Source organism: Lithobates pipiens, unplaced genomic scaffold (genome assembly GCF_037356315.1).
Source record: "Lithobates pipiens isolate NorthernLeopardFrog02 unplaced genomic scaffold, aLitPip1_a1.2 Scaffold_23, whole genome shotgun sequence".
In the NCBI taxonomy this organism is placed as follows: Eukaryota; Metazoa; Chordata; class Amphibia; order Anura; family Ranidae; genus Lithobates; species Lithobates pipiens.
This window is the reverse complement of record NW_027507785.1, coordinates 22,897,760-22,909,739: the sequence shown is the minus strand read 5'-3', so window position 1 is coordinate 22,909,739 and position 11,980 is coordinate 22,897,760. Positions and strand designations below refer to the sequence as shown.

General features: G+C 50.1%; 2 protein-coding genes across 2 annotated transcripts in view; one reads left to right on the top strand and one right to left on the bottom strand.

Moving 5' to 3' along the window:
• Positions 1 to 3,566: 3,566 nt before the first annotated feature.
• TIMM10B (translocase of inner mitochondrial membrane 10B) lies at positions 3,567 to 9,794 on the bottom strand. The gene is made up of 3 exons (XM_077451306.1): positions 9,661 to 9,794; positions 7,804 to 7,899; positions 3,567 to 4,352 (listed from the first exon to the last, which is right to left on the bottom strand). The coding sequence occupies exons 1-3, from the start codon at positions 9,694 to 9,696 to the stop codon at positions 4,104 to 4,106; spliced, it is 381 nt and encodes a 126-aa protein (XP_077307432.1). The 5' UTR covers positions 9,697 to 9,794; the 3' UTR covers positions 3,567 to 4,103.
• Positions 9,795 to 10,016: 222 nt separating this feature from the next.
• ARFIP2 (ARF interacting protein 2) overlaps positions 10,017 to 11,980 on the top strand; it is a 141,370-nt gene continuing 139,406 nt past the window's right edge. The window contains 1 exon segment of the mRNA XM_077451304.1: positions 10,017 to 10,308. The gene's annotated coding sequence lies outside the window, so the exon portion shown is untranslated.

The window sequence follows — 11,980 nt, the reverse complement described above, 5'->3', positions numbered from 1 at the left end:
TATCCAATCAAGAGCCGGGACCTTGCGGAGAGCGGTTGAGCGAGTCACCGCCAACAGAATTACAGGGCTCAGGTAAGTAAAACGGGGGGGGGGGGGGTTTGCTCGGTCACTGCCAGGTGTTTTTTTCACCTTAATGCATAGAAACACAAAGGTTTACAACCCCTTTAAGTTCCACTTTAATGTGATCAGAGGCTGAGGGTACCGGGTGACATCACACTGTCATGATAACATGGTTTACACAAATTACTGAGACTCCTAATAGGATACTAGCTGATTCTGAAAATGAAATGATTTTGAGCAGCCTGTAACTGTCTCCATCCCACCAGTGAGGGTATTCCCCCCCCCCCGCCGTTTTTATTACACTGAGAAGCGTGTCTCCGGTCTTCATTCAACCAGGATGATGTTCTCCATCTTCATTCCACCCAACAGGATGTGTCCTGTCTTTTACCCCCATAAAAAGAAATCACCTGTTACCATCTCATCCAGAAGGATGTAGTCTCTATTCCACCCTGGAAGATGTCCCTGCCTATGTTCATCCCACTCAGGAGGAAGTTCCTCTTTTTTTATTCCACTCAGGATGATATGCTTCCCCTCCCATCTTCAGCCCACCAAGGAGGAGGTCATTTATCTTCATTCCACGCAAGAGGTGGTTATCCCACCCAGAAGGACATTCCCTATTTTCATTCCAACTAGGGAGATGTGCCCCATCTACAGTCCCCCAAGGAGGATGTGCCCTGTCTTCATCCCACCCAGGAGGATGTCCATCCTATATCCACCCAGGAGGATGTGCAAGATCTTTATCCAACCCATGAGGATGTCCCCCGTCTTCGTCCCACCCAGGATGTGCCCCGTCTTTGTCAATGTCCCAGGAAAAGGTAATCTGTCTCCATCTCTCCCAGGAGGATGCCCGCCCCCCCCCCCTCCATCTTCATCCCACCCAAGAGGATGTTCCACCTCCTGATTCAATCCAGCAGGATGTCCCCCATCTTCATACCATCCAGTAAGATGTCATCTGTCTTCAGACCATAAAAGCCATGCTAGCATTAATCCCAGTCCCTTAGTACAGGTTTGCATCAATAAGCTACCCATGTGGACTTTAGTGTTCCCGGCTAGCTACAAATATTATTTATATAACAAATGAAAAAATTGTCCCATAATGACTAACTGCACTTATGTTGAGAAAAAAAGAACTCGGTTCTGGATGATCAATGTACATTGCGGGGGGATTTAACAATTGGTGCTCTGTAGAAATGTGCAGACTGATCCTGAATGGGAGGGCCCTGTTAATTATAATCAGCTGGTGCACTCTGTGTTCTAATGAGAAAAGCTGAAGGGTCTGCATCCCTTAAGACTACAATTTTCCAGTTGCATGCAGATAACCATTGACAAGAATCAGTAGATTATTGGTGGCAGGACTAAACACTGCCTGCACACACTGTGTGCAACCAGCAGCAGCTGTCATATTTATACTCTGTACAAATCAATTGCCGGTGCCACCGTTGTTTGAATGTAACCGCTCATATGACCAACCCTGGAGGCAGCCGGTGTGCATCCTGGGTCTGCGTTTCTGTAGAGTTCTTGCCGCAGCCAGTTTGAATAAGGACATGGCAGAGAATATTGCAGTATCCAGGAACAGATTTAGATACCACGGAGAGCGGCAAATTACCATATTTAGCGGTGGATAACACACACAGGTGTATAACCCGGACCTTAATTTTAAGAGGGAAGTTTCAGGAGAGAAAAAAAACGTACATTTTAAATAAAGAATTTTGAAGCAAAATAAGGGTCAGTGCCCATCATTGGAGCATGATCAGTGCCCATCTGCAGCCTTGCCCATCATTGCAACATGATCGGTCCCCTTCTACAGACTTGCCCATTATTGCAGTCTGATCGGTGCCCATCTGCAGCCTTGCCCATCATTGCAGCCTGATCAGTGCCCATCTGCAGCCTTGCCCATTATTGAAGCCTGATCAGTGCCCATCTGCAGCCTTGCCCATTATTGAAGCCTGATCAGTGCTCATCTGCAGCCTTGCCCATCATTGCAGCCTGATCAGTGCCCATCTGCAGCCTTGCCCATCATTGCAGCCTGATCAGTGCCCATCTGCAGCCTTGCCCATTATTGAAGCCTGATCAGTGCCCATCTGCAGCCTTGCCCATTATTGAAGCCTGATCAGTGCTCATCTGCAGCATTGTTATTGCAGAAATAGACCGTGCAGGATCTCCTGTGTACTCGGCTTGCAGCAACACCCAGTCCTGCCCCCTGGCCCAGCTCCTATGATGGACATAACAACGGCCCAATGGTGGGATGTTAATGCTAGGAGGTGGGACTGAGCATGACTGCGAGCGGAGCTAAATAAACAGGGGATCCAGCTCTGTCTATTTTGGCGGCGCTCATTCCCTTATTCCCCTCCGAGACAGCCGATCGGCGTATAGCATGCCTCCATGGTTTCCCCCAGATTTTAAGGGGGGGGAAAAAAAAGTGTGTGTTATATGCCGATAAATATGGTATCTGCACTGTGCAAATGTAGCCTTAGAAGTGTTTAACCCCCTGGGGAGTATCTCACCAAAACTAACATTCTTATTGTTGGGGTGTCTACAAATCTGACTCGTATCTTATTGCAGACTTCTGGGAAAATGATTGAGTCAATCACACAAACAGGATATTACTGTGCAATAATGCTTTGCCATAACACATGTATAAAAATTACATCACCTGTAGATTTATGTCTCATTCAGATGGGCGATTTAGCCTATCCTCTGTACAGAGCCGCTGGCAAATGTGTGAGCCCACTTCAGAGCTTCATGAAGGCAGCCCATAGAAGTGGATGCACATGCAGTAAGAGCACATACACAATCACACATCAAAGTTTGAAATGCGGGCAGGAGCATGGGTCCAAATACAGAGCCTCTGCATTAAGATCCCTGCACCCAATCCTGCCCGCACGTCAAAATTTGACACGAGATTGTCCATACCAGAGCTGCATGCGCATTCACATCTATGGGCTGCCCGCATGCAGATCCAAGGTGAATGCACACACATCAGCCAGCAGCTCTGCACAGAGGATAGGCAAATCTGGCTGAATGAGCCCTTAACCCCTTCCTCCTAAATGGTTCTAAAATGACAGGAGACGAACATTCGGGTCATGTAACCACTGTGATTGGCTGTCACAGCAATCACATAATCGGAAAGCTCCCTATCGCTAATATGCATCGGGAGCTTTCCAGTAACCGCTCTCAGCACGGTAAGTGGTTTACACAGGGCCGAATATATGTGGCTGCTCGGCCTGAAGGCCCGCATGCCGAGGCGACATATGTGCATTTGGCCGGTGTGAAGAGGTTAAAATAAGGGTCATTTTAATATTAAATTAGTGTGGCTTGTGTAGAAATTGTATATGCTATATTTTTCCAAAGTGGGGTTATCCTTTAACAGGGCATATACTGTACTTAGCTGTCAAAAATAAAATAAAATTAAAATAAAAAATAAAACGGAGGGAAATGCACAAAAAGTATAAAACATTCTGGGAAGCATACAACAGCCACCATACAAAGTAATAACACGAGGCAGATACGTCTGGAAAGCTTCATTAAATATTGTGTGTACATAAAACACACCAAACAATGCCCTGATGTTCTCACTTCCTGTGACTGGCACTTTGTATTTAAGGAGAATTTCTGTGCGGCTTGAGCAGCTGTCAGGTGAAGTAAAAATCCAGCACAGAAATGACACCATCCTGTAAATCCTGGTGCCTCTACGGTTCTTGTCTGTCTTGACACAGATGAGCCACTGCTGCAGCCTGTCACCTAGTGACCTGCTACAAAGTTACAATACTGAAGTCTGATCACTGGAGAGGAGAGACTGAGGAAATGCTTCCTCCTTCCTGCAGCAGACTGATAACATCTCAAAGTCACTGAATGGAGAACAAGAGTCACTTCTCATACATGCTGTACGTTGGTACTGATAACTCCTCTGATAACTATCAAGATGGCCACCACGCCAGCTGGGCGGACCCAGGCTTAGGCCGCTGTAAACATGGAAATGATCAGACCACTCCGGTGTTGGAGGACAGAAAATGCTCCATATTGGTGGCTGTAGCGTTCAGTCCTTATGGAGATCCTGATGTACTAGTTACATGATCCGTGACACCTGCTGCCTCCACAGGGACTGCACTCTCAGGACTGGCTCCCGGCAATAGCTCTGGTTTGGATTCAGCAATCGCTTCCATTTCCTTGTTCTGCTTCTCCATGTCCTCCATCCTGCGCTGCACGACGGTCGGCATCAGTCCCACATACGCTGCCATTAGACGGTGGTTGGAGCGGATGAGTTTGGTGGCACAGCTGTCCAGACATTTCTCCTGCGAGGTGAGAGAGGACAGAAAGATGAGGCACTGTGTCATCATCAACCTTCCCCCTTGTCACTAAAATCCTCCTCTTCCCCATCTCAATCAGCCACCTGCCCACAAAAATTATCATCACAAGTCTCCCTCTTTTTCCGTTATACATCCTCCATACCATCATGATATACCTCCCCTTTCTTACCATGATCATCATCCACTTTTCCCCAACCATCATCATGCACCTCCCCAATGTCACCCTTCACCCACATCATCACAAACCTTCCGCCACCACCATAATTATACGTTCCCCTGCTGCCATCATCATCCACCCCTCCCCCGAACCATCATCACCACAAGCCTTCCGGCACTACCATAATCATTCACTCCCTCCCTCAACTATCATCATCATTCACCACCCCAGAATAATCATTACATCTCTTGCCTGCCACCCCTATCATCCATCCACCTTCTGCTGCCATCATTCATTATTATATGCATCCTTGCACCTCAAACCCCCCCCCCAACTATCATCATCAGAAGCCTTCCGCCGCCACCATAATCATTCACCCCCTCCCCAACTATCATCATCATATGCCTTCCTGCACCACTATCATCATCATCATTCACCACCCCAGAATTATCATATCTCTTGCCTGCCACCCCTATCATTCAACCACCTTCTGCTGCCATCATTCATTATTATATGCATCCTTGCACCACTATATTAACTCCACTCCCCGCCATCATCACACACCTTCCCCCACCCCCGTATTCATCATACGTTCCCCTGCATCATCATCAAACCCCCCCCCCCCCATCATCATCATCAGCACAAGCCTTCTGCCGCCACCATAATCATTCACCCCCTCCCCCAACTATCATCACCACAAGCCTTCCGCCGCCACCATCATCATTCACCCCCTCCCCCAACTATCATCATCACAAGCCTTCTGCCACCACCATAATCATTCACCCCCTCCCCCAACTATCATCATCACAAGCCTTCTGCCACCACCATAATCATTCACCCCCTCCCCCAACTATCATCACCACAAGCCTTCTGCCACCACCATAATCATTCACCCCCTCCCCCAACTATCATCACCACAAGCCTTCCGCCGCCGCCATCATCATCATCATCATCATCATCATCCACCCCCTCCCCCAACCTATCATCATCACAAGCCTTCCGCCGCCATCATCATCATCATCATTCACCTCCAACCTATCATCATCACAAGCCTTCCGCCGCCACCATAATCATCATCATTCACCCCCAACTATCATCATCACAAGCTTTCCCCGCCACCACCATAATCATTCACCCCCTCCCCAACTATCATCATCATATGCCTTCCTGCACCACTATCATCATCATTCACCACCCCAGAATTATCATTATATCTCTTGCCTGCCACCTCTATCATTCAACCACCTTCTGCTGCCATCATTCATTATTATATGCATCCTTGCACCACTATAATAACTCCACTCCCCGCCATCATCACACACCTTCCCCCACCCCCGTATTCATCATACGTTCCCCTGCATCATCATCAACCCCCCCCATCATCATCATCACAAGCCTTCTGCCGCCACCATAATCATTCACCCCCTCCCCCAACTATCATCACCACAAGCCTTCCGCCACCACCATAATCATTCACCCCCTCCCCCAACTATCTTTACCACAAGCCTTCCGCCGCCGCCACCACCATCATCATCATCATTCACCCCCTCCCCCAACTATCATCATCACAAACCTTCCGCTGCCACCATCATCATTCACCCCCTCCCCCAACTATCATCATCACAAGCCTTCCACCGCCACCATCATCATTCACCCCTTCCCCCAACTATCATCATATGCCCTACTGCACCACTATCATCATTAGGGATGAGCTCCGGCGTGTTCGCATGGTCCACGTGCAGAGCCCGCCAGGAAGTCGGCGCAGCGCTGCGCTAATCACAGGCAATGAGACATTGCCCCGATCTCTGCAGCCGCGCATCGGGACAATGTCTCACTGTCTGTGATTAGTGCAGCACTGCATCGACTTCCTGATGGGCTCTGCATGTGCACTATGCGAACACACCTGGGCTCATCTTTAATCATCATCATTCACCACCCCAGCATTATCATTACATCTCTTGCCTGCCACCTCTATCATCCAACTACCTTCCGCTGCCATCATTCATTATTATATGCATCCTTGCACCACTATATTAACTCCACTCACCACCACCATCACACACGTTCCCCCAGCCCCATATTCACCATGCCTTCCCGTGCCACCATCATCAACCAACCCCTCCCCCCAACCATCATCACCCAGCATGGACCACTACAATATCATCTACCTTCCCCCACTATAATCATAATATATCTCCCCTCCCTATAATCATTCAACCCCCCCCCACTATCATTCAGGAGAGGTCAGCAGTGGATGTCCTCTCAATCCTCAGCATTGCCCTTTTGAAGATCAAAATATGGTAGATGTGTATCCTTGAAGGAAGCCTGTACATGAGAGCTATGGACGACGCCATCACTGAGTTTCTCATGAAAAATGCTAGTTGTCTGGCTGCCCCTGCCTTCACTATTTCGAGAGACACTGACCTGAAATGAGTATGCAGCCAGTCAGACGGATGTCAGCATTGCTTACATGTGCTGGGAGAGTGTCGCAGAGAATACTAAAACCCATGGATCGGCATGACAGCCAGGTAGCCAGTGTTCTGTCAAAATACCCAATTCATCATGATCTCAAATTACATCACTTCCACCTATTGTAAACCATCAGTAATTGGAAATTTAGATGATTTGCCGTTTTGACACACCGGCAAGCGTGTACTCTCCAGTACACAAAGACTTTGCAGTTTTCACACAACAGCGGGTAACTAGGAAAAGATGTCGCTGCCGTGGTTAGTTTCGCAGCGGACTACCAATATCCACTCATAACCGTTACTGGCGTTGCATCCAAACAGCAAGTGCTCGAAATCTCCAATACTGTCAGTGTACAGTAACAGGAAGTGATGTAATTGGAGATCTTGATGAATTGGCTATTTTGACAGAAAACCAGCATTCGCAGTGCCAGCAATGGTGACCTCCACATTTCTAGACTCCAATTTACAGTTTTAAATGGACTATGGAACAGTCAGGACTTCCGTCAAGTGTCCCAGGAACAGGGATTGGGAGGAAATCTCCCCTAAAGAGGAAATCCGCCATTTAGTTGTCTCCAGCAGAAGATCCTCACTCACTTCATGTTCTGGTGACACAAAAAAACCTAAGAGAAGAAATGTGTCAGGTGGTTGATAGCACAGAGATCTGCCAGCATGCTGGATAGTAATATAGAAGATGAGTTGTGTAATTGTCTGATGGCACACACGGTGTGCCCCCTTCCAGTGACTCGTATCCAATATGATGACAGACAAAGCTATACAGGACAATGGTATGTCCCATTATGATGCCTCATACCTCGTCCATGGTCACAGATCTGTAGTTGAGGTTCTTGGCACAGCGGGTGAAGCACATCTCCGTCATCTTATTATAAACCAGCAGAAAGTCCCGCAACTGTCATAAAATACATAATGGTATATATTAGTATGGGTCACCAACCACCCACCCACCCACCTTCCTCTCACTTGATTTGTGTGCCCGCCCCCATCTTGCGCACCCTTCACTGCCCACCTGCCTAATCCCCAACTCTTTTGTCACAGCCTGCCACCAAATTTCCCGCCACATCTGTCTTGGCGACTTCCACCTGTGGCTAACCTTCACTTCCTGTGACTGGCCAACCTTAGGGATGAGTTCAGGCGTGTTCGCATGGACCACGTGCAGAGCCCACCAGGAAGTCGGTGCAGCGTAACAACATGCAGCGACACCTCTAATCACAGGCAGTGAGACGTTGCCCAATCTCTGCAGCCACACATCGGGGCAATGTCTCACTGCCTGTGATTAGTGCAAGTGCTGCGCTGACTTCCTGGCGAGCTCTGCTCATGGACCATCCGAACACGCCTGAGCTCATTCCTAGCCAACCTCCTGACCCCTGACTTATATACTCCTCACTTCCTGTCAATGTGACACCACCCTGCCCTCACTTCCTATGAATTGGACACCTCTCATTTTCTGTCTGTGACACCCACTTGCCCTTCCCCACTTCCTATCAATTTGACACCCATGACCCCCCCCCCCTCCTGGACACCCCTCATTTCCTATCTCTGTGATACTCACCTTCCCCTCTTCTTATCACTGGCCTAACCTCCTGACTCCCAACCTGGATACTCCTCACTTCCTGTCTCTGTAAATCCCACCTGCCCCCCACCCACTTCCTGTCACTGCCCAACCAGGACACCCCTCACTTCCTGCTTGTGACATCCACCTGCCCTCCCCACTTCCTGTCACTGCCCAACCTGGACACCCCTCACTTCCTGTCTGTGACACTCACCTGCCCTTCTCCACTTCCTGTCACAGCCCAACCTGGACACGTCTCACTTCCTGTCACTGCCCAAACTGGACACCCCTTACTTCCTGTCTCTGTGAAACCCATCTGCCCTCCCCATTTCCTATCACCATGCAACTTCCTGAGCCAAACCTGCATACGCCACACTTCCTGTCTCTGCCACACACCTGCACCTCCTCCTCACTTTTGATTAATTTGACACCCACGTATCCCCCCCCCCCCATCCTAGACACCCCTCACTTCTTATGTCTGTGACACTCAACTTTCCCCGTTCATCACTTATCACCGGCCTAACCTCCTGACCCCAACCTGGACACCCCTCACTTCCTGTCACTGCCCAACCTGCATACTCCCCACTTCCTTTCTATGTGACACCCACCTGCCCCCCCCCCCCCCCATCTCACTTCCTATTTGACACCCACTTCACCCCCAATCCTGGACACCCCTCACGTCCTGTCTCTATGACACCCATCTCCCCTCCTTCACGTCCTGTCTGTGTGACACCCATCTCCCCTCCTTCACTTCCTGTCTGTGTGACACCCATCTCCCCTCCTTCACTTCCTGTCTGTGTGACACCCATCTCCCCTCCTTCACTTCCTGTCTGTGTGACACCCATCTCCCCTCCTTCACTTTCTGTCACTGCCCAAACTGCATGATGAGGACAGTAGAGGAGACATCACCATTCCTGATCCGCAGCATTGTCCCGAGTCAGTGCTGAAGACAGAGGATTCGGTGATGAAGTACAAGGTCAGCCATTGGTCGTCCTGAAAATGCTGTTTCCCTGGCTGAGGTGGGAACCCGTTTTCCTCACTGAGCTAGCCTTCGGACCCCTCCACACGCAACCTGGCCAAGGCCTCCCCCTCTGCCCTCACATTACGGAGCTGCTGCTGATCCTCTCCCGCCATCATCACTGCTCTCCGCTCGTGTGACCTCCCGGCACCGCCATCTTCCCGGAGACCACTTCCGGCCTAGAGAAAAGACTTCCGGCGCCGCCATATTTCCGGAGACCACTTCTGGACTGGATTGTATCCAGGCCCTTTTTGCTGAATTATTCAGTCACTACAATTCTCATGGACATAATTTTAGCCCAGGTCCCGTTGCCATCTTTCTGAAAACCAATTCTAGTACACAGCCAGATTGAAGGGGAACTTCCGGCATTGCCAATCACAATACGGCGGCTGTCCCTGAGAGCTACGCGGCCACTTCCGGCGAGCTGGGGGGGGGGGGGGGCAGCTGTCATCCTGGCTCCGCCCACTAGAGAGACAGCAGATTACACAGAGAGAGCGCAGGCCGGATAGAGAGCTGAGGAAGAGGCCTGATAGAGAGCCGAGGAGAGGCAGAGAGATCCCCGGGGAAGAGAGACAGCTGTGGGTGACACCGGGCAGAGAGAGAGAAGAGTGACACCGGAGAGAAAGAGACCGCAAACATCTCCAGGAACGGAGAGACCGCGCTCTGTCAGGATGAGAGACCACCGCTAATAAGAGCGAAAGACCACCGAATGTCCATCGTCTGAGCATCAGGTAAAAGTCGTCCTCCGGACCCCTCCGTAACCGGGGACGTCATCCTCCGGACCCCTCCGTAACCGTGGACGTCGTCCTCCGCACCCCTCGGTAACCGTGGACGTCGTCCTCCGCACCCCTCGGTAACCGTGGACGTCGTCCTCCGCACCCCTCGGTAACCGTGGACGTCGTCCTCCGCACCCCTCGGTAACCGGGGACGTCGTCCTCCGCACCCCTCGGTAACCGGGGACGTCGTCCTCCGCACCCCTCGGTAACCGTGGACGTCGTCCTCCGCACCCCTCGGTAACCGTGGACGTCGTCCTCCGCACCCCTCGGTAACCGTGGACGTCGTCCTCCGCACCCCTCGGTAACCGTGGACGTCGTCCTCCGCACCCCTCGGTAACCGTGGACGTCGTCCTCCGCACCCCTCGGTAACCGTGGACGTCGTCCTCCGCACCCCTCGGTAACCCGGGACGTTTTCCTCCGAAGTCAGGAACGTCTTCCTCTGGACTCATCCTCTGTAGCCAGGGACGTCGCCCTCCGGGCAACTCCGTAACCGGGGACGTCGTCCTCTGGACCCCTCCGAAGCCGGGGACGCCGGCCTCCGGACCCCTCCGTAGCCGAGGACATTGTCCTCCAGACCCCTCCTTAGCTGGGGACGTCATAGTGCGGACAACTTGCGTACAACAGGGGATACACTGGGTATAGAAAAGAATCACCCCACTTATAAAATAATCACATTTTGTTGCTTTGCAGCCTGAAAGGAAGACCAACACAGTTTTTGTTTTATCTAGCTGTACTTACGCAGTGCAAGTTATAAAATTCCAGTGATAGGTATACAGTGAGGGTAAAAAGTATTTGATCCCCCTGCTGATTTTGTATGTTTTCCCACTGACAAAGAAATGATCGGTCTATAATTTAATGGTAGGTTTCTTATAACAGTGAGAGTTAGAATAACAACAAAAATCCAGAAAATTGCATTTCAAAAAGGTAATAAGTTGATTTGCATTTTAATGAGTGACATAGGTATTTGATCCCCTATCAATCAGCAAGATCTCCTATACAGGTAACAAGCTGAGATAAAAAGCACTCTCTTAAAAGGAGTGCTCCTAATCTCAGCTTGTTACCTGTATCAAAGACACCTCTCCACAGAAGCAATCAGATTCCAATCTCTCCACCAAGACCAGAGAGCTGTCCAAGGATGTCAGGGGCAAGATTGTAGACCTACACAAGGCTGGAATGGGCTACAAAACCATCGCAGAGCCGATTGGTGAGAGGGTGACAACCCAAATGGACGTAACACAAAATAACTGTCAATCTCCCTCAGTCTGGGGCTCCATACAAGATCTCACCTCGTGGAGTTTCAATGATCATGAGAACGGTGAGGAATCAGCCCAGATCTACACGGGAGAATCTTGTGAATGATCTCAAGGCAAATGGGACCATAGTCACCAAGAAAACAATTGGTAACACTACGCCATGAAGGACTGAAATCCTGCAGCGCCTGCAAGGTCCCCCTGCTCAAGAAAGCTCATGTCTGAGGTTTACTAATGAACATCTGAATGATTCAGAGGAGAACTGGGTGAAAGTGTGGTGATCAGATGAGACCAAAATCAAGCTCTTTGGCATCAACTCAACTCGCCGTGTTTGGAGGAGGATTAATTCTGCCTATGACCCCAAGAACACCATCCCC